At 40.3% G+C, this 22,360-nt stretch overlaps 1 protein-coding gene across 2 annotated transcripts in view; it reads left to right on the forward strand.

Annotated features, from left to right (window-relative positions):
- calcr (calcitonin receptor) overlaps positions 1-16,347 on the forward strand; it is a 68,094-nt gene extending 51,747 nt beyond the window's left edge. For both annotated transcript variants that reach the window (XM_008421736.2, XM_017307579.1), the window contains exons 17-22: positions 3,022-3,175; positions 4,050-4,110; positions 4,309-4,375; positions 4,474-4,692; positions 6,052-6,093; positions 12,474-16,347. In XM_008421736.2, the coding sequence (XP_008419958.1) occupies positions 3,022-3,175; positions 4,050-4,110; positions 4,309-4,375; positions 4,474-4,692; positions 6,052-6,093; positions 12,474-12,695 (765 nt within the window). In that variant the 3' untranslated portion in view covers positions 12,696-16,347. The remainder of the gene's footprint in view (positions 1-3,021; positions 3,176-4,049; positions 4,111-4,308; positions 4,376-4,473; positions 4,693-6,051; positions 6,094-12,473) is intronic.
- Positions 16,348-22,360: the final 6,013 nt, after the last annotated feature.

A 22,360-nucleotide genomic window follows, 5' to 3' on the forward strand; every position in this document is an offset into this window, starting at 1 on the left:
ATATATTAAAGTTAAATGTCTAAAAAATGTTTTTATGAATGACGTCCGTTCAGCTACAACATGCCATGCCGAAAGATCACAGGATTTAAAACGGAATCGCTTACTGAAGTAAAACATTATTATACCAGGCTACATGAAACGTAAACCTACGACTCATAACAGTATTGATATATTTATTGTGCCACGCTAGCAAGTTAAATTTAGTCTCTCCTCAGCTGCACACCAATGAGCTCGAGTTTTCTACATTCCACATTCTTTTCTACTCTTGGAGTTTCGCAGCTTCAGCTGACGTGAAGTCTGTGGAACTCCGAGGTCTGCTTAGGCAGAGGTAATAAATCTGTCATGTAGGAATGTCTTGCTATCAGGGTTGAACATAAATTTGTCTATTCGTCCTTGGAAATCAAAACAACGGAAGCCCCCGTAGCCAAATGCCCACTGCGCCTGCCTCTCAAAAGGCTTTTTGCAGAATTTTCTCCAAATATGACACACAAAAAAAAAAAGGAATTATATCATCTTCGCTTTTGTTTTGACCCAAATAAAACTGCATACAATCCAATATTCTCCGGGTTAATGAAACCGGATGAGATGTGTCCTACAACCCTCGGTTAGGACTTCAAAAAAAGAGAAATACGTGCCTCAACAAAGTGGTTCTAAGACGTAGTTCAGGCAATTAAAGCGCTTCTCAAAGAAGAGTTGGGAATGTAGAATTTGGCTCATGTTTCTCCCCAGTCCCATCATCCCCTGCTAAAGCATCTCTTTCCTGAAACAAAACAACAATTAGAAACACTGGAGACTGCAGAAGCTGCAGCTGGAACCCAGTAGTTTTCTGAATGTGCTGCTGCTCGACCTCTCCAAATCTCCGCAACACACGAGCTTCGTAAATGGGTCCAAGAAGCAGAAAACACTGACAAACCTCATCGTCAATGTTTCCTCACATTGATAATGATAGGTGTTGCGTGTGGTGGCTCCCCTCTTTAAATCCCTCGCTGTCGAAATTTGTCAAAAGAGGTTTTCGTTGAATCTGCTACTCTCCCCTGTATGGCGTGGTCAAGTTTTGCTCGGTTGCCGCTGCATGTCGAAAGCGAAATTAGTCACTGCGGCTCTGCTTCTGAAAAAAAAAAAAACACGCAGAAAGAGAAATCAGGAGTAGCAATGGCTTGGAGTCAAATGCGCCTGTTGGGAAACATTTTGAAATTAATCGCTGCCACTGTGAGATGAATGATCCTGCTTTCGGAGGTTGTGATTTAGGAACAGTAGATTGTAGGAAAGATTTGCTTTTCCTAAGAAAACATGCGTATTCTATTTTCTGTGGTGTGGGGATACAAAGTCTGGTTTGGCCTGCAAGCGTTGTAGAAGGACCTCGGCCTCAAAGCTTTCTGTCGAACCCGGGAGGAGATTGAACACAAAGGAGATCTAGATAATCTGCTGCCTTGGGCTTTTACAACCCGAACTTTTCAGACCTTGGTGTACAGGGCTCCTATAAAAAGTTTGGAGTTTTAACCCTATGATGCAGATATGATGATGAGTCAAGCCCTTAACTGTTTTGTGGGAAAATTTTAAAAGAAAAGAGTGGAATGTATTTATTCAGTTTTTCTTTTCCTTTATTGAATGAAGTACAATATAATTGCGCTAAACTAGCTTGACAACTTGACAAATTAAACACTTATGTGGTGGGTGCCTAGGACAGAGCTTTGTGGCACCTCACAATGCTGAGTTTACTTTGAAACTACATCAGTTTTAGGAAGATACCAGCTACGAAAATTCTTTCAGATGTGTCAATGAAATGAAAACGCCAATTCATTTGAAACTTCTTAAAAGTACTCGACTAGCTTTAGGCCAACATATGATTGCGTTTAATTATTTTTCAAAGGCTCTTTGCTTTTTTTTTTTTTTTTTTAATAGAAGACTTTCCATGATGAAAAGTTTTGTAAGATGGTGGACTTTCTGCAGCTTTTTGCCCCAAAAAAACATCCAAGTTACACTGACTGGAGACTCAAACGTGCCTTTCGGTGTAAGTGACAGTGAGCATGGTTGTTTACTTTGTGTGTTGGCCATGACGACGGGCTTGGCGAGCTGTCCTGCCTGCTCGCCGACCGCCTCTCGGCTGACATCAGCTCCGGTCCCCACGCAACCCTGAGCAGGATTAAGTGATTTCAGAAAATGAGCGAGTGAGGAAGATTTTCAGCACATTCAGTCGTTTTGCTCTTTTCTTGACAGTCGACAGAAGAACTACGACTTGCAGCACATCCACAAGTGTGTCGATAATTATAACATTAGCAGGCTGCGGTTTGATGAGATTGACATGATAATAATATATCATTAAAGTCATCACTTCTTAATATAATGACTTAATCAAGGAACATAAACCATAATGAGATGTACTGTCATTTTTGTTGCGTTGCAGCGGCAGTTTCATAAGTAGCATATAACCACGTGGTTCTCCATAAGCTACTTTTTTCAATTATTTTTTGTACTGTTCAACAAACACAATCACAGATGCCTCTGACTTTCGAGCAAAAATCACCATTTTCAACTCCACTCACCTCCAAAGGGGGTAAATGAATAGATGTCTTTTCAGCCTGGGAAGCATAACGCCTCCTAATGATTGTCTGCCAAAAGCAATGAAACATCCCATTAGATCATTTCTTTTTTTTTCTTTGTTTTTTGATGTCGTGCTGAGATGATGTTAGGAGTGCTTAAACTGAATCCTTTTTATACAAATGCTGCAAAATACATATATGCAAATCGGCAAAAATATTAATTTCTCTGAGACTTCACAGTTTGTCAAGTGTTGCATGATAAAGTAAAGGAAATGTGTTCTGGGTTCAAAATACGAAAATCTGCAAAAAAAAAAAAAATTTTTAATTTTCCTCCTTTTTCACAAGTAAACTTGACTTTGTGCTGCTCTTCCAGGGTAAATCTCAATAAAATACCGTATGAAAATGCAAAGCAGGTGGGAGTATTTGAGAAAGCAAAAGCGCAACAAGTAATCGGTTCTCGTATTTTGTCCCCTCCCTGCAGGTTAGCTGTAAGGTTCTGCACTTCTTCCACATGTACATGTTGGGTTGCAACTATTTCTGGATGCTCTGTGAGGGCATTTACCTGCACACACTCATCGTGGTGGCCGTGTTTGCAGAGGAGCAGCACCTGCACTGGTACTACCTGCTGGGCTGGGGTGAGTTTTTTGAGTCGTAAGGCTGTTTCATAAAAACGTACAGGATCTAGAATGATGACTGCAGCTTCTGGTTTTTGACACAGAATGTCAGATTGTGGACATGCTGGCAGCTTTATAAGCCCTTTGGTGGGTTAATTTGACTCAAGTCGTTTTTCCTTCCCTTTCTTTGAACCAGTGTGTCCGACAGTCGTCACCATTTTAAATATTCAAGTCCTTGAGGCCAGGTTTTCTGGGAAGTGTGCATAATGCCTTACTAAAACGTCCGTAACCTTTTGACCTTTTTCATCTTTTGTCAAACTTCAGTGTGTTTTACTTTGTTCTTAAAGACTTGACATAAATGAGCCCAGTATCAATAACCACTAACTTTTTTGTTTCTACTTCACAATGATGAGCTACATTTCATTAGACTTACATTACGACACATTAAAGTTTGTGGTTTCAGTGCAACAAAATATGAACAAATTAAAGGGATTTGCATACTTTGTGATTTTGTGCGTGGCTAAAGAAAAGTCTTTTTTGTCAGCTCCATCTGCAGTTGATCTGTTGCAGAGTGCAGTTGGTGTGTGAAAATAAACTACACAAGGATTTTTGTGTTTGTGTCCAGAAAAAAGGTTTAAAAAAAATAATAAAAAATCTGAGCCTAGTCTCCTCTGGAAGAATTTCAAATTACACTGAAGTGTCACTGAAAATCCTCCATGTGGCTTTTCATTTGTTACCGATGAAACAAAACGGGGATCGGAAGACGTATCAAAGCAAAAACCTCCAGATATATTTTATAAAGTAACGCCGTATATTCTAAGGAAGCTCAGCACATCTAAGGGATGCATGATGATGAATGAACGCTGCCTCATATGGTTGTCTTTTCCCCTTCCAGGCTTTCCTCTGGTGCCCGTGTCCATCCACGCCGTGGCGAGGAAAAAGTATTTTGACGACAAGTGAGTAATGTTCCATAAAGCTTGTGCAAATAAACAAAGAGAGGTTTACACATGTGTAGCGCGCGCGCGGCGGAGTGAGAGCGTGTCGGCTTGTGCGCATGTGTGTTTTCATAACGTGTGTGTTCGTGTGTTTCTTGGGCAGCGAATAGTTCTGACTGAGATGTTTTTTTTGTTTTGGTTTTTTTTTTCTCGCTGTAGCTGTTGGATGAGCGTTGAGACCCATCTGCTCTACGCAGTACACGGACCCATAGTGGCAGCCCTTCTCGTAAGTCTGCTGCTTCCACTTAAGCTTCGTCGTTATTCACAGCTTCTGACGCAAGGCGACGTTTGTTTGAACGCAAAATCGTTTCTTTTTTGTCTCAGGTCAACCTCTTCTTCCTGCTGAATATCATAAGAGTGCTGGTGACAAAGTTGCGAGACACTCACCGAGCCGAGTCCAACATGTACATGAAGGCGGTGAGAGCCACCCTGATCCTGGTGCCCCTGCTCGGGATTCAGTTTGTCATTTTTCCTTGGCGGCCGGAGAACCGTCTGGCCGGTGAGGTGTACGAGTATGTCATGCACATACTCATGCACTACCAGGTAGGTACCGAGATACGGCATTAATCAAAAGTGCCAGATAAAGTCAACCCAGAGTTAAAGGAGCAGACTGTTACAAATTACGATAGTGCTGCTGTAATGCTCTGTGAACGGATGAGATTTCAGACAGGCCAAATAAATATTACGGTAGTAATGAGGGAAACGTATTAAAAGATTGCTTGTAATATTAAAATAACACGTTTTTTACAAAAATGGAAACCAAACCTCAGTATGCATCCAGAGTAAAACTCTCCACTGTTGTCGTTGACATTTTGAGTAGAAAATTGTTTGGCTCATTTTTAAGATAGTACTTGTGTTGCTCCTGTTGGGGTCAGAAGTTTACATACACATGTGCGTCAAACAGGTTGGAGGCTCTTACAGGATTTGGTAGCACTTTATTTGAAGGGGTGTGCATAATACTGACATGACACTGTCAAAAACATGACATAACACCTGTCATGAACATAAAGAAGTCTTTATGAATGTTTATGACTGTTGTCATGAAGTGTCATTCGGTAAATAATGACACTTTTAATGCAAAGTTGCATTGAAAGTCCATTAAAAATGCCAACTTTGCATTAGATTATCATAATTTACAAAACCATGCAAAGCTGGCATTTTTAATGGACTTTTAATGCAACTTTTAGAGCTCACCCCTTCAAATAAAGTGTTAGCCAGAATTTATATAAATTCCTGTTTTTGTTGTTTTTTTGTGTTCATTATTAGTTTTTAGCTTCTCTTAGCATATTTCACAACACCTTTGAATTAATTGAATTGAAAATATATAGATCTAATGGTTTTGCAATGTGTCGTGAGATGATCTTTGCTGTGCAAATAAAGCAAATGTAATAACTGTTTTTAACATAGCCTAGTAGCTCAGACTTTGCTAGCTTACTATAAGACTGTCTCTGACGGGGGTCTTTGCTAAACTGGTTGCAGTGCGGTGGTCATAGTTTAACGGAGAGCTGCGCATAGTTACCATAAATGAGAGAAATGCATAGAATCAGTGGCCTGTTGTTAAGCTTGTTCTCTGGTTGTTTAAAACCCAAATGAGTTGTTTAATTTAACCAGTTAGCAACTAGCTTAGCCTTCTGACTCTGGTCAAGCAGAAGCCATTAGGCTTTTCACTGCGGGAATTTCAAATAAACTCGAAAATGTCCATTTTTACGTATGTCCTTTTCAGGAACGAAAAATTAATTTAACAGTAGAGAATGACGATGCTGTCCAGCAGCTGGTATTTTATTACTAGATCCTTAGTGGGTCCTTTTAGTCCTGAACATGCTAACCAAATGTTATTGATTGTGGATAAATTTATTTATGGATGGATGGAAATGAATGATTTTTTTTGTTTGTTTTTTTAAGGGTTTGCTGGTGGCAACAATATTCTGCTTCTTCAATGGCGAGGTAAAGAACACTATTAATTTTACACAAACTGTATTAAAAAGACTTTTATGTAAATACCGGTGCTTTTCCCATGATTTTCATCTAAAAATAGAGATGGGTGTCAGGGAAAGTTGAGGAGGAGAACCCAAACCAGAGATAGAGATGCAGATTTGGACACAAAAGGAAAGTCTCCACACACGGGAATGAAAAACAAAAATACACCAGCTATATTTACAATTGTGGGGAGATGAAACGGAGTATAAATACCAAGAGAAACAGGGGGAAATTGTCAAGGAAAAAAGTTTTAATGAACAACAAAAAAGAGACACAGTTTTTACTGCTGTTGATAAACTAATATACCCTGTTGTATTATGGGTATTATAATGCTGTCACACTGGTTTATTGTTGTTTTGAGAGTGAGAGAACATGGGCTAGTATTCTGACAATCTCTTGGTTTAGCATCCAGCAGCTGTCTATACATACTATATTTACATATACACTTATGACAATGATCTATGAAAATACTTTATTTAGTTCAAGACATTTAGACAAACATCTGTGATTCAGTTTTAGCATAGTCTTGCAAGGATTAATTTATAATTAAATTTTTAAAAAAAAGGTATTGGTGGTGGTGAAAGAGTAAAGCGGAAAATGGAATGAGTATAAGGCTTAAGTAAATCTGCTTATTCTGTAGTATTTTTTTTTCTCTTTTTGCCTTTTTTACTTTAAATATCACCACTCAAACTAAATAACTGATTTTAGCTGGCTAATTACATTGGATTCACAAGCCCTGACATTGCTGCTTAACAGGCATCCCAACTTTACTTAAAAAACAACAACGCTCCATTAGTTTTCACACTAAAAATTTCCAAGCACCCAATTATCTTTCACATGAACAAGAGCCGCGTGTCACAGTAGGGCACTGAAACAGTGAGGGAGGGGCAACATCAGAGTCAGAGTATTCCTTATTGCTGGAGAAAACTCACCCCTCTTTGGGTGAGTTGTCCATGGCTCTTTAACAAAGATCTTCAAGCTGTAAAAAAAAAATTAAAAATCCTCTGTAGACTTTAAAATTCAACTTTTTAAAGTCTTGGTATATCTATATGGTTAGCAGATAAACGAGTTATCAGAGTCTGGTTCCATGTTTTGACATGACTTTGCTATCCTGAATGGGGCAATTGGCCTTTTGTAAAGGTCAGCATCCACCTGTTATCCTGAGACCTGCTCAGCCATAAAGCTGCTCACTGCTGGAGCCATTATTTTTGGGACATCTGGCATCATCAGCTAAGACATGTCTGGATTTTATTTTTAGGTTGTGTCTCTTCCATATGTATCTGCTCTTGACAGCATGTCAAATCGTGAACCATGGACACTAAATACAAGGTCAAAGTTTTGTTTGTAGCAGGTTTTAAGTTCCTTTTGGTTCTTGTCCCTTAGAAGCCCAATCTGAAGCCGGTTAATGCGGAAAGGTCACGTCAAGTGACGAGTCAGACTAGGCATATAATGACTGCTTTTATGCCGAGCTTAACTGGAAATTAACTTTCCTTTCACATCCCAATGTCAGCCCTTCTAAATCTGTCAGCAGCTGAGAGACAAACAGCCTCAGCTGGATTCAAACACTTCCCCTCAACCAATGATTTAGATCTCTTACGAACATTTGCTTACGAGGTTAATGAGCTTGTGGAGACTTCTTGGCTCTCCGGCGTCAATGAGTGAAAGACGCTTTTAAGCTTCACGTCTTCAAGAAGCTTGAATTGGAGGTTTTTATCACCTTGTTCTGGTGCATTGCAGCTTAAACTGCGTACAAAAAGCAAACCGTTAAACTCAACCATCTGTGCGAGATTTTGGCGGAGCAAAGCGGTGAAATTTGAAAACTTGCTTCTCGGTAAGACGTTGACGTGCAGCAGCGCGCTGAAGAATTTGCACCTCTGAAAAAGATTTTTTTTGTCATCGTTTCATGGTGTGGTCTGTAACTTCAATGATTTTAATTGGGTTTTCACAAAACAAAGTAGTATTTAATTGGGATGTAGGAGGAAAAAAGACGGATGTTTCATTTTCCTGCCCGTTTCATGCAGAAGCACCAATGAAATAAATAATTATTATTGCAGCTATTAAACATACTTTACATTAAATCCACTTTTCTGTATAATTTTTTTTTTTTTTTTTTACCGGTCTGATGTCATGTTCTATGTTTCCATTAGCTGTATGTGAAAAAACATCATAATTAACAAAGTCTTTGTGTAATTAATGTAATCCATGCTGTTTCATTTAATGAATTAAGATACCAAGACAAAAAAAATAAAAATTAAATTCTAATTTATCAAATATTGGCATATTGTAAGCATATAGTCACGCTCAGCAAATGTTCTGATTTCTGTTAGTTAAACAAAAAGCTCCTTTTTTGCTCTGTTTCACAACGATGCTGTAAATTTTGTGGTTGTAAGACGACGAAATATGAAGGAACAGCTTAGCAAAGTAATGTGAGCCGAGGTCGGTCGTTCCTGTGTATTTTTTATGGAATAAAAACCTGTCCCGTTGACAGTCCGTCCCTGGGTTAGATGATGACATATTGTTTTATGAACTCAAACAGAAGGCTCGAGTTCATAAAAAGGAAGGCCAAAACAGTCAAGCACACAACAAGCAGATGTTGGCGCAAAACGACAAAAATCATCCTACCGTGGAGTTAGGGTTTCTGCCTTTGTTTTGTAAAACAGGTCAGCTATTAACTCCTACACGAGCAGCCAGGAGAATCAACCGAAACTATGTAAACGACTCTCTGAGTGAAAACAACGTGCGGCGCACATGTTTAAAGGGCTAGCGCACAACCTGTCACAGCGAAGCGAGCGAGGTTTGTTTTTCTTCACCCACATAACGACCAATTCATGCTCCCTTAATCAGGACAAGAGTTTCTGGGGCTGGGCTCAATTCAGTTTTTTTTTTTTTTTTTTTTTMAWTTTCAAGGCCAAGCTGCACAGACCTGCCTTGTTTCATCAATGGCCCCATTGTGACGCGAGGGCAGCAAGACAAACAGCTTCCAAGTTGTGTTTGTGTCGTCAACCAAGATGTCCTACATGGAAGCTTTAAGCCTCAGCTGCTCTTTTGTCTCATTGCGACAATTAGCAGCTTCGTTAATATCATTACAGCGCTATGCGTAAAGACTTGACGTACCCTCACCAGTATCAGTGTGCTGCTCCGAACAAACTGGTTTACCCTGAGCTTCTGGTGTGATCGCGCTCCAGTATGGAGTCTAATTAGTGCGAACATGTCCCCACAAAACATGACACGAGCACGCATGACATGTTCTGCACAGGTTGTCTTTCATTAAGCAAATCTTTACAAAGAGACGCATCTTTTCCACAGTAGCAGCGCAGCCCTGCAGGCTTTGAGATGTAATGAGTGAGAACTGACAAGTTCTCCTCCGAGTTCATGTGTGATACTGTTGAAGCAAAAATAAAACTGTTCTGATAGAAAAATATACCAAGAACTGTAAAAGATTTACTATAGTACCGTAGCAGAAAGTGTCATTACTCATAAAAAGAGCCATATTTCTTCCACTAGCATTATAATACTGGTAAAGAGCAAATAATATTAAATGAATGTATATGTTCATTTTTTTCTAAACTGTCTTAAAGGTTGAATGTACACCCAGGAAAAAAAAAACACATTCTCCCTAAATGATTTTTTGATATGGTTTCAAAGATAAACCCTGCCTTTGATTTCCCTTATTTAAAAAAAAAAAAGTCATAATGCAGTCATCTACATTACATTAACATGACAATGTGCATTTACTGAACCATCATTGTTCTGCCCTTGCTGCCTCTCTCACTTTACACCTTCTCACCAACTTGTCTCTACTACCAACTCAGAGGTGTTATGTTTGACTCACTTACTCACTGTTAGCCTCTCATTACTGCAGCACAGACCCTGTTAGCAAGTATCAAACAGCAGTCTAAAAGAAAAACTTCAACCAAAACATGCGAGGCTGAATCTAATGAAAGAGTGAATATTCACAGCAAAATGATACATAAACATGAGATACCTAAAAGCATCACTTGGATTGCTAAACTTTTTTTTTTTTTTGCTTCCACTTGGTGAACGCAGGCAGATTTTCTCTGCAGAGACACCTACTGTTTAAAAGGAGAACTGCAGTAAGCAAAGTGGACCTGAAACAGCGGGGTCAGCTCTGTTCACGTTGAAGCAGGAATGCCGAGGATATTTACATAAGTGTTTATAAAATGAATCGCCAATTTCCTTTTACCTAGAATTTCAATTTAAAAGCAAAGTTTCCGCCACGCCTGTCTGCAGGCTAAAATATGTGTTACTGAAAATGCTGGGAAAGTTAAGGATCACTGCACTGTGAGTCATGGATGTGTAGCCTGAAAATTTCTTTCATTTTAAGGCTGGCGGTCACTTCATCCTGCCTCTGTCACTTTGCAAAAATCTGTTTAGGTCAAGCGACCTAGTTTTGTCATCTGTTTAAATCCTCTGGGGTCTGCGTGATGCTCTCTCTGCGGCTCAGATTTGTTTCAGCCCAAACTGAATCCTGAATCCTCACCTCACACAAACCATGTGCAGTCTGACCCAATTTTCTGTTCCCCTGTAAGAGGGAACGATAGGGCAGCAGACACCACTAAGTGAAAATAAGGAATGTTGGTAAATTATCTTTCTGTTTTCTCAATTTTGACAATATGCTCTGTGACTCAGAAATGTCATTCTTAACTTTCCTTTCTGACACAGTGAGATTTTGTTATTGTTATTGCAGTTTTGCAGAGACCCTTTGACCTCGATGTAAGACACCATTTCTCTCTCTCTCTCTCTCGCTCGCTCAAGATTGCACCTTCTGTATTCTCTGCAGACGCTCATATTTCATGTGTGAGGAAATGCAACTTAAACCCGATGCAAAAGCAGTTAACACCCGTAGCGAACGATGGCTGAGTTTGCGTGGGCTTGCCATTAGTGCTGTTTGCTTTGTGACAGAGCAAATAGTAGGTGAAAAAAGTTGAGTCCGTAATATTTTTTAATGAGTCAGAAGCTGCTCAGTGCACTAATTAGGTTTAAACAACTTGTTGCCTCCTTAAGTATTTTAATGGCTGCAGCAATTTTCCAACAAACTACATATGCTCTGTTCGTCACAGTGAATCCGCCAGAATCCCTCCCTGTCTTTGTCAGTCCATCTACGCAGCAAAGCCTCTGACTCTTGTCAGTCGCCGTCCCTGCTGAATTTTGTATTTACGAGATAATTGTGTTTCTTTATACAACACCGCGACTGATTAACGCGTTAAAGACGAAAGAGAGGGGTTTTCAGGGATTACTTCCAGTAAGTCATCAGGCTAGTAATGGATTTTGAGATGTTACAAACTGGATTTGATTCATTTGCTTCTTAAAAGTGTTTTCTGTGTCAGATGCTCACAGTAAGACTCCGTTAATGAACTAATTTCTCAAGTTCTTCTCTGACACCGAAATGGCTGCAAAAAACCATGTCGATGTGGAAAAATGTTATTTTTATCAGACTGAAAAATGTCAGGCAAAAATCTGGAAGCTCTTTTACTCATACCTTTTAGATTTTATTTGTTATAGGAACAAATTCGTTTTGACACTATTGGTAGAAAACAAAATGCCTGGATTAAAGATTGCACTCCTACTCTTATGAGCTGATTTGTCCCCAAGCAAAACCTCATCACAAGACCTTTCAACGAGATCCGTCCGAAGCTGCAAAGAAATAGTTTACAGCTCAGCATAATTATGAATTAAAATGGCCCAGTCAAAGCCCGGTTATAAATCCAAATGAGAAGCTCATATAAAGATTAGAAAATTACCATCAACGCAAACTATGCATCCAATCTGGTGAGCATGAACTATTCTGTGACTTCAGCTCAAAATGCAGCTAAAGATGTTTTTCTTTTTAAGCTTTGACTCAGGGTAGTTGAACACAAATGCACGCTGTGCTTTTTTTTTGTAGATTCTTACTAGCTAGAAAAATATCAAACATTTATTCGTTCCATCGCCCTTCAGAATCACACAATCTGTTAATCTCATAAGACCACAACAAAATACATCGAAGTCTGTGGTTTGTAACGTGACAAGAGTGTAAAAACGTGGTCTGAACATGTTTGCGAGGCTCCGCGTCAGTTACGATCAGTGTCAGTTTGATTAATATTCTCGCATAATATCGGTTATGTGGTGTCTGCCCTCTAACCCCACACCAAAACCACACGATGTAAATCTAAACGTCTGCTGGAGCCATTAGGAGAGCAGACGGGAGGAATAAAATAAAAGATGCTGAATTTGGGGGCAAATGTTTTCTTTTTAGTCTTTTTTTATTATCATTATTTTAATAAGACCTGTGCTTTTTTTTTTTTTTTTTTTTWCATTTTTTGTGTGTCTGTTTCTGTGTCCTTCAGGTGCAGGTGGCTCTGAAGAGACAGTGGATGCAGTACAAAACCCAGTGGGGTCAGCGACGGAAGGACCACTGCTCCATGCGCTCCACGTCCTACACGGCCACCTCCATCACCGAGGTGCCGGCCTTCATGTACCACCACGAGTGCAACGCCGAGCACCTGAACGGCTGCCACACGAAGGACTCGGAGCTGGTGGCGCTCAAATCGGGAGACACGTACGCTTAGACTGCGCTTTAGAGTCAGAGCGTGACGGCAGACACACACCACGCCGAGTCAGAAAAGAAGAAAACGATTCAGTTCTAGCCGCCTCATCTCAGCGAATAAATCTCAGAGGCTAATTTGTCCGGCACGGGGTGGGGGGGGGGTGAATGTATACGGGTCTGAGTCGGAGCGCTCGCCGGGGAGAGAGAGGATTAGCTACGAGACTGAAGCATTTTATTTACACTTTACTCTTACGTTGCTGCTGCAGCTCCTCCCTCCCCGAGAACATTGATGTCGAGAACTTGCGACGCGAGAGGAGAGAGCTGTTCATGATGTCTGCTGACTTTCTAAAGCTGCTATACTGTTGTGTGTGTGTGTGTGGGTCGGCTCACAGAGACGGAGAGGAAATCAAATTACTGCAAACTGGGGTGCTTTCTGTTCTTGACGACAGTACTAAATGTGACACTTCAGTGGGTAGCAGTTCTAACTCTTTACGACTTCGACCAACGGAGTGATGGAAACCATCACTACGATTATTATTATTACTATCAAGCTGAGGACCACATCATTCCTAACCTCACCTATACCAAAGGGTGCTGTTTGTTCATCACAGCTACGTGAACGCAAAGCAGAGGTTCAACACCCCTTCACACACATTAAGTTAATATGACATGGAAGAGGTAACATTTCTAGACACTATTTTATGCTTACAGTTCTGGAATTTTTATGTACATATATGTATGTTCAATTTTGTTTTCTTTGACAAAAGGTGTTTTCAGTGTTTTAAAATGACTTTATGCTTCACTTTCCGCTTGCCTTTTACTCGTTAGTTCCTAACTCTGTGCTACCCGTGCGTCCCGTGATGCTGCATTCCTGACGGCTTTGTTGTTTCAGAGTTGCTGTGTCTGTGCCGATGCCGAATATCAACAGGGCTGAGAGGTAAAATGCATATTGTAGATAGAAAAAAAAAAAGAGAGAGAAAGATATAAAGGGTTTATCAGTCACAGGAGCTCCTTTTGCTGAGCTAAGTGGAGTGCTGCATCAGCTTTGCCCGGAGTCCTGATAAAAAAAAAAGTGTATTATCGCTCCTCATTGAAGCTCTCTGCAGTTCGTCCTCGGCCGTCGTAGCGGTGCGTTCCTCTATCCTCTGTGCGTAAATGCAGAGATTCATTTCATAGCCTTCTGTGTGACTGACAAAAAAGATTAAATGTGGGCGCAAATCTTAGTGTTACACTGAAGAGAACCAACCGAAGTCACAACTTTTACACGAGGGCACATACGTAATTTATTAACTTATTCTTTTCTTGTTTTCTCCGCTCTCTTAATTTAAACCGTTTTGGTTAACTGCTCTAATCATTGTGAGGATTAATGTTTTCATTTTAGGCTTTTGATGATTCGTTTGAGGCATTTTTGTGCCAGGATGGAGTGATTCGGCAGCGATGGCTTCTAAAAATAGGAATCGTGTGCACACGTTTGGATTTATTGGTGATGTGCTGTCGCCCACAGAGGGCCAGAATTAACACCGGAAGGATCAAACAAATGCACACACACATGCTCAAAAATATTTGCTTAAATACCCATGACCATCACAGTGAACAAAGTGGTTCTGTTGCATCATTAAAAACCCAAAATTAAAGCCTTACGTACACACACCTCTGACTGGAAATGTATCAGCAAAAACTTTTGCTAAAATTATTCTCATGAAGTTACTTAAGATCTTAAAGATCAAAAGATCAAACCTATGGACACATTTAAACACAGGCAGAGAAAATGATTCGTGTTTATCAGTAATACAGTCAACAGGCAACATTTTTAGCTGCTTTTGTAATCATAAATTCTTCTGGCTCTCAAATAGAAACTTGCTGCTTCATATTAGCATCACCTGCATGAGCGCTTCAGGTTAAAATCAATTGTTTTCTAGAAATAGCCGATGAGGCTGCTGCTCCTCTTTCTATTCTTTTTTTTTTTTTTAAATACACACTGTAAGGCAGGTTTGTGTTTTCAAAAATAAAAGTCTGTATCCAATGTGTAGAATAGCTGCCAAAGTTAACCCAGAGCTAAATTTGAGAAGTAAAAGGTTTTTCAAGTAATGTTTTTAAAGATTGTTCCTAAAGTTAGATCTTTACTCTTCACTGCCCCTGTCTTTACTTTGGGTACCTATCGTCCGTCTACCAGTCCGAAGCTGGAATCTTAACCCTCTCATTCTTCTTCAGCCCTGACGGTGTCTCACACTTTGACTGCTGGACACAAACTCGGCAGATATGTTTCTAAGATATGTTTCTGACAACATTCTGTTGTTGAATTTGGTACGTGTTTTGCCTGTTTCCGTCTTACACCTCACATTAAGTGCTGGACCGCCTCTGCAGGAAAGGTAAGTCGGCCTTTCCTGCATCTTGAGTCTTAATGATATGGTTGACGCCGGTTTCTATTGCTATTTTGCTATGTGCCTGTTGTTGGATCTGGCATGTGCAGCGCCTCAAACTATTCCTCAGTCCAACCTTACCTCCCTATTGGTAGGAATGATCAATACTGGCCAATCAGTCCGCATATGATACATGCTTGACCTTTCAAGATGGTTCCTCTTTGTCTTTCTCTTGCGCCTTCGATTTCTCAAAGAGGGTGGCCACCTTCCTGATGTCCTCCAAGACCTTTACTGGGTTATTCAGCGTGGTGGTTTTGATGCTCAAAGGCTCAAGGGTTAGGTTTAGGTTTTCTCTTATTGTTCAGTCTCGGGGTGGTTGACTTACAATGAAACCCCCATAAGGAATTTACGGCCTGCTCAGTTGTCTTTTCAGCTATCTGTTTGTTACGGCGTCTCCGTGGTCTCCACCTCTAACGGCAGGTCGTACACCTCTTTCAGCAGCTATTCAGTTTGACGCCTTGACGAACTCTTCTTTAGGCTGCCTCTAGCTGTTTGAAAAACACAAATCACCTCAGCAATGTGACCCCTCATTAATGGAGATCAGCTCATTAAACCTTAGAAGACACGGAGAGTAACTCAGCAGTGCTACGTACGAGACTTCTCCCGTTCTAAAAGACAGAACAAAGTGCACCACTTGTCAGAAAACATCTCCTCGATATTTAATATAACGTCTTCATCAGATATATTTGGTCATCCTTTCACAACAAAGTGCTGTTCTCAATTTGGTTCTCTTCAAGCATCATTGCTACGTAACAAACTACCATCGGTTCTCTCTCTCTCGAGAACCATTCGTTGTACGTCAATGGCAAGAATTGACAAGCATGGACTCGCTGCAGTTGCATCATAACACTGACAGACCACAAAGCTGCCAAAGGATTTGTTTTGCTTCATGATCAGAACTTCTTTGGATGGGTCTACGTGTGCTATAGGAAATGAGGAAGAGAGTGATTTACATGGTCACTAAAACTTGACAAAACATTTTTACATTTAAAACAATCTTCAAAAATCCCAGAGGGCTATTACGCAAGAAGACCACATTAAATGAGTCAAAGAAAGTCAGGCATCTTTGGAAATCATAAAAAAAATGTTAGTACTGTATGTCTATGAGTTTTTTTTTATTTTTATCAGCCCTTTGCCAATAGGAAAAGAAGAGTGACGATCATTGATAGAACGGTTTTACAAAAAAAACAAAGTCACATCCTAAAAATGTACATGTTCTATTTTATTATTAAACTCATCCTCCTCTTGGCTGTATGGTTATGGTCTTTTATCTAGTTCGTCCACGTTCGGCTCCAGTCACCGGCACCACACCACGTTTGACTGTCAAAACAACGTTCTTCTTCTGAAAAGGTTCATGTTGGTTTTATACCAGATGTAAAATGGAATTTAATCGGCCGCGGGATATTTTCGTAGAAGACTGTTCGCTGAAATCGGACCCTCATACTGGGTCTCCTCCTTCCAAGCCTCCATCAACAATTCCCAGCAGGTGACGCATCATCACAGCTAACTCAGTTTTTTATCTAGATGTCTTTCTTCATGACACATTTAAACTTACTTTGTTTTGGCATAAAAGTAGTTTCTTGATTCTGCGATTTAACAATACGGGCAACGATATCTTTACCCAGTTTGGTTTGGATAGAGTTTTTTTTTCCCCTTCTTGAAACCATTATTTTAAACTTGTTTTTTTTTTTTCAATCTAGTTAGGTAACCTTTAATATTTGATGATCTGAAAGTGTGATAAGCTCATTCACTGTAATTATGATTCTAATTAAAAACAAATCTGCTGAAATTGGTATTGGCAGGTCAAAATTTCCCATTAGTTCTGTACTGGTGCATTTCTTCCTTCAACACATGCTGTTACATGGAAATTCAGTTAAAAATAAAACATGTAGCACTTCATTAATCCCTCATTAAAAGGTTTGTTAATTTCCTTTTCATCTCATTATTAAATAAAGCACAAACTTAGTGCCAGCTCTCATGGCAACATGCTCTGATTGCTCAGCCGCCTGCTCCCAGCCAACGCCATTCTTGTCAATATTTCAGGGCTGACAGATTTTGTATAATGAGTGAGCGGGGAAAACAAAGACAGCCCTACACCATGTGGTGTCTTGCTTTATAATCCCACGAGCTTGGCAGTGATTTACAGCCCCGTTTTATTTATTATTTTTATTCAGACGGTTCTGCTGGAATCACACCAGCATCAAAATGTGTGTAACGGGACAAAATCGACTGATGCAGATCGTCCTGGAGCTGAGATGGAGGCACGCTCACTATTTGGTGGAGAGAAGAAAAAAGCCATTATTTTACAAAGGGAAAGTTCCTTTTTTCAGCTTTTGTGCAGCCACCTGCTCCACAGTTGATCATTTCAGGCTCTGCCGAATCCGGGACGGCGATGAGAAGAAGACGTGCTGTCCTCACCGTGATGAATACAGTTCCCTCATCAGCTCAACACCCATTTCATCAAGAAGACTGAATGCCTGTATGTGCTGCTCAGTGCAAATTCCTGAACTTATATGCAAAGTATAGTGACTATGATTAGAAACGGAAATATTATGCATTGAGGGAGACGCGTTGAAACCCGTTGGTATGGATTTTTCTCCGCTGAGATCAGTGAAAAAAAAAAACAAAAAGGCAGCTGGAAGAGGAAGCTCTAAATCACGTGGAGACGTTTCCATCTTGGGCTGAGAAGCTGACGGTTTTGGCATTTCAGAAGGCCTCCTGACAGCACCAATGTCACAGCACACTGGACCAAACCCGAATCGCTGCTCGCCTTGAGAGCTCAGAAATGGCCTGTGAAGGTGACGGCGTGTGCGGCTTTAAGTCAGCAGAGTGAAGGAGGACAGGACAGCGTCTCGTGTCGAAATGTTTGAACGTTTTCAGCCTGGATGAGCAATTTCACTCAAAAGTCTACTCAAAACAATTATCAAACACTGGTGTGTTAAAACAAAAATGTACAACTGAAGTTCTAAGCCGGGAGTGTCATATAGGATGGTGGAGTCATATGGGTACACCGGTCGCGCCTTTTCACAGCACAATAAAGGAGTTTTGTGTTTTTTTTCCCTAGAATTTCTTTATCGTCTCTCACCTCTTGCTGCTGTGTAAATGAACCGAGCTCACGGTCACGGCCCATCAACGGTCCATGCCTGGAGCCCCCGGAAACCAAAGGTCACTGAAATGTGCCTTAATGTGCCTGCTTGGAACATGTGTCCAATTTTTCATCTTTGTTTTCAAGTGAAGTCTTTTCTAAAATAAAATAAATCAAATGAAAGTTGTAGCATAAAATATTGTAGAAAGAGGAACAGAGGCAACATCACAAAGTGTTTTAGAGAGATTTAATAATTGTGTTAAAACTGTCGGTATTTTTTTTTTCTGTTTATTCCCCAGAGATTACAAACCCTGTACCTTAATTCTGAGATTTCCAAAACTTCTGCCAAGCCAACCATTTCTAAACCCAGCATCTTGAAAAACTAAAATGGATAAAACAGCTTCGTGTTTAATCCGACTCACTTTTTTAACACGTCACTCATAAATTCCCCACTGAAGAGACTTTTTGTTAGTGCCAACAGTCCTGGTCAATCACCGTTTAGCAGCCAATAATGTTGAAAATCGCTGCGTTCCAGTCCCCCGGACGAGTTTGCGTCGCATTTCTAAAAGTAAATGATTGAAGACTTAAATTCTTTCCTCTTTCACGCTCATGTTCTTGATCTATTGGTCTGCAAAGTTAGACAGTCACTGCTTTCAGTGACATGGTGTCCTTGCAGTTTGGAAGCAAATCTGTTGATTTGAGGACCCAGAACCACTGTCACCAGAATTTTTCCTTTTTTTTTTTATTTTATTTTATGTAGGTGATCAATTGTAATTTTCTCCAAATACAAAGTTGTTATTTGAAAAATACGTCAGTAGTATTGTTCTTTAGGGTTTATCTGATGTCACAATATTTTTTTTACCTGTAAGAGTCGTCTACAGTAGAAGGAGGGACCGGGTCGGTCGGCATGGCTTTTTTCCCCGTCGGCCATATTGGATTTAAGAAAAATAATTTCTTGCATTTGCAGCTGATGGTCAGTAGGTGATAGTGTATTTTATCATGTATTAGTGTCCACTTCAGTGATCTGTGTGCATTTATGACATAAAAATCCACAAGAAGCACAAGAAAATGGTTTTTAGACAGCTGTCCACTGTAGTGACCACTGTGCATGAAAGGGTTAAGCTTTTTGGGAAATATACCAAATTGCATTGACTCTGCTTAAAAGTTTGCTGTGTGCCAAAAAAAAAAAAAAAAGACACAATTAAATTTGTGTATTCGGTTTTTGCATTTAGATTTAATTGAAGCTGCTTGGTTGGGTTGTGCAATTACTCCACCGTGGAAAAATGAACCCTTCAAATAAATAATTAAGAGCTTGAAACAAATATGAGCTTCCACCTCACGCCTGGCACTGTATTTTGCACTCTCTGCTAAACTCACGCTCTTTCTTTTTCAGGAGGAACATTAAAACGTTTTCAAAGTTTTATAGTCGATGATTGATGGATCATTCCGGGAATCATCATCTAATTTTGAAACCGCTGTTTTCTCCCCAGCATGGTGTGTTTACAGGATCGCTACAAGTTCTAAAAGGGCAACTCAATTTATTCGCAAAGCACAGAACAATCAAGATTTTTATTGGATTTCTAAATTCCACTTGATGGCGTTTTGCCTTCTTGGGAAATGAGCATCGCCCTGATGTCTTCGGAGAGGGAGCTGAGACTCGCTAATGAAATAACTCCTCCTTCAAGATAACAACGCAGCACTTAGAAATCATGCTCTTAAATTAGCTCTGTGTTTTTGAGATCCTGTGATGTATTACGGTGAGACAATTCTTGCCGTGTGATGCTGTAATTATCTCTCGATATCGGGAGCACAAGTGCCAAAGCCTTGTCCTGCAGCTGCTCGCTGATCCGCTCGTATGCATCCATCTTAGTATATTACTTTCCAGAAAGGGAGGCCGCGGGCATTATTGTGGCTGTAATTTGTGGGAGTTGCAGAAATGAGAAACACAGAGAGAGAGAGGGAGAGAGAGGAAAAGAAAGAAACGGAGCAATCTGCACCAAGTACAGTGTATTTGTGTACTCTTGCAGAGTTGGGGTGAGGGAGGTTCCACTGATGGTCGCTCTCAAATTTGCCTCTGACTTCACCCAAAAACTGAGTCATGTTGCCTCCAAACAAAAGTCTGGAAGGAACCAGCGGGTATACGTTCTGTCACGGAGACAAAACAAAAAAAACAAAAAAAACATAATGCCGTGGAGCTAATGCCTCCTCCTGGCTCCATCCGACATGATAATGCAGTGATTTCCGCTTGCATCTCGGCTGTCCTAAAGCAGGGGTGAGCCTGTCAGTGGGCCTGTGGCTCCCGATGCATCTTCAAAGATAAGCATCTCAGTTGCATCTTTCTAATAGCACTTGTTCCCTCATTATGCACTGATGAGATTTGTGAGGCAAATCATTACCAGGGTACTTGACAGAGAACATGTTATAGCGCTGCAAAGGTTGTTGTTGTTTTTTTTTTTGTCTGCTGATGTGGATATTTGCAGATAAGAGTGCCTTGCAAAAGTATTCACACCCCCTTCAACTGTTTCACATTTTGTCAAGTCTTAAGAGTAAGCTTTAATATTATTGCAATTTTATATGAAATGTTACACAAAAAAAATACGTGTTACTAATAAAAATGTGAAAAGTGTGGCGTGCAATTTTAATCAGCCGTCCTCAGATTTGGCTGCAATTGCAGCTGCAGGTATGTTTTTTGTGGCGTGTCGCATCTAAAAGTTGCAGGGATGCATGCAGGGTGATGTTGCTCCAAACTGTTTTCACGTTTAGAAGTAGGTTTTTTTTGCACGTTTCCGGTTGATGGATTAGAGAACAGCTGTGCTAAACTGAGAGTAAATTACAAACAGGTGGACTCAGTTTAGTCAGCTGATGACAGGTGAATAATTTAGGTCTATCTGAATAAAGGGGGCTGAATGCATAAAGTTTGCAGCACTATGCAGTGTTATTACGTTGATTGTATGACTGACATGATGACACGGTCATAACCCCTGTCATGAACGTGAAGGCGCATTCATGAATGTTTACGACTGTTGCCATGAAGCGTCATTCGGTAAATCGTGACACTTTTAATGCAAATTTGACTCTTTTACTTGATTTTTAATGAAAGTTGTAATGCAACTTTGCATAAGAATTTGACTATTTAACCAATAATGCTAAATAATGCACGTTTTATGCAACGTTTAATGCAAATTTGCATAGACGTTCATGTAGACTCCTTCATTGCACGACAGGTGTTATGTCATGCTTATGACAGCGTGATGCCAGTATTATGCACACCCCTTCAAATAAAGTGTTGCTGTAAAAAACAGCAATTACTCATACTCAAAGAATGAATATTCTTTGAAGGAGAGTCACGCAAAGACACATGTTTTTCATGTGTCTTTGCGTTTGGAGCGTTGCACAAATCAAACTGCTGACATCTCTGAGGGACTGACCTGTGCAAATGTTTCTCTCCACCTTCAAATGGCCTCAGCGATGTAGAATGTCTGGTCAGTCTAAACATCCAGAATGCACTCACATAAAAACACAAGAGTCTAGGGTCTTTTAGAAGAAGAAGAAAAAAAGAACACAAGTAGAGCCCTAAAAATAGGTTCGTTGCTGACCTGACATGAAGGACATTGTTGGCTTTAATCTCCCCTCCCGCTGGGTTCATCCAGAAAGGTCATTTGCTCCTTTGGGCCACGTTGTCGTCTAGATTCTGTCATGTTACGGCTGAATGAAGCTGCCTTCAGCATCAGAATGAAATGATTTGCGGGTCTTCATGCAGGTGTACGGGTGAAACCTCCGGGGTTCTTCCTTTTGGCCTGGCTGATCCCACTCTACAGAACCAAAGTGTGAGTCACCTGTTTCGACATCTACAGCATGGAAGTAAAGATATGCTCCTTAGTCGTAAATCTCTGACACAAAACCAGCCAAACAAATTGAAGTGTTTAAAGTCAAGAGGCCGCAGAGCCTCGTTAAATGCCGTTTTAGCTGCCAGCGCTCCGTTTCCAAGACTAGGCTACACTTTTGGATTTTTCACGGTACTAAGAGCGTTTTATGGGGGCTCCTAGCGCAGCAGGTACTGCACTAACTTATTTCTGTTTTACTACGCCTGCAGAGCACGGCTACGGCAGAACGTTTTACTGCTCTTATAAATGTCTCCAAATAGACGGCAGGTGATTGCTTTGCTCGTAAAGGTTGTATTTC

The sequence above is a fragment of the Poecilia reticulata genome, linkage group LG11 (genome assembly GCF_000633615.1).
Source record: "Poecilia reticulata strain Guanapo linkage group LG11, Guppy_female_1.0+MT, whole genome shotgun sequence".
Taxonomy (NCBI): Eukaryota; Metazoa; Chordata; class Actinopteri; order Cyprinodontiformes; family Poeciliidae; genus Poecilia; species Poecilia reticulata.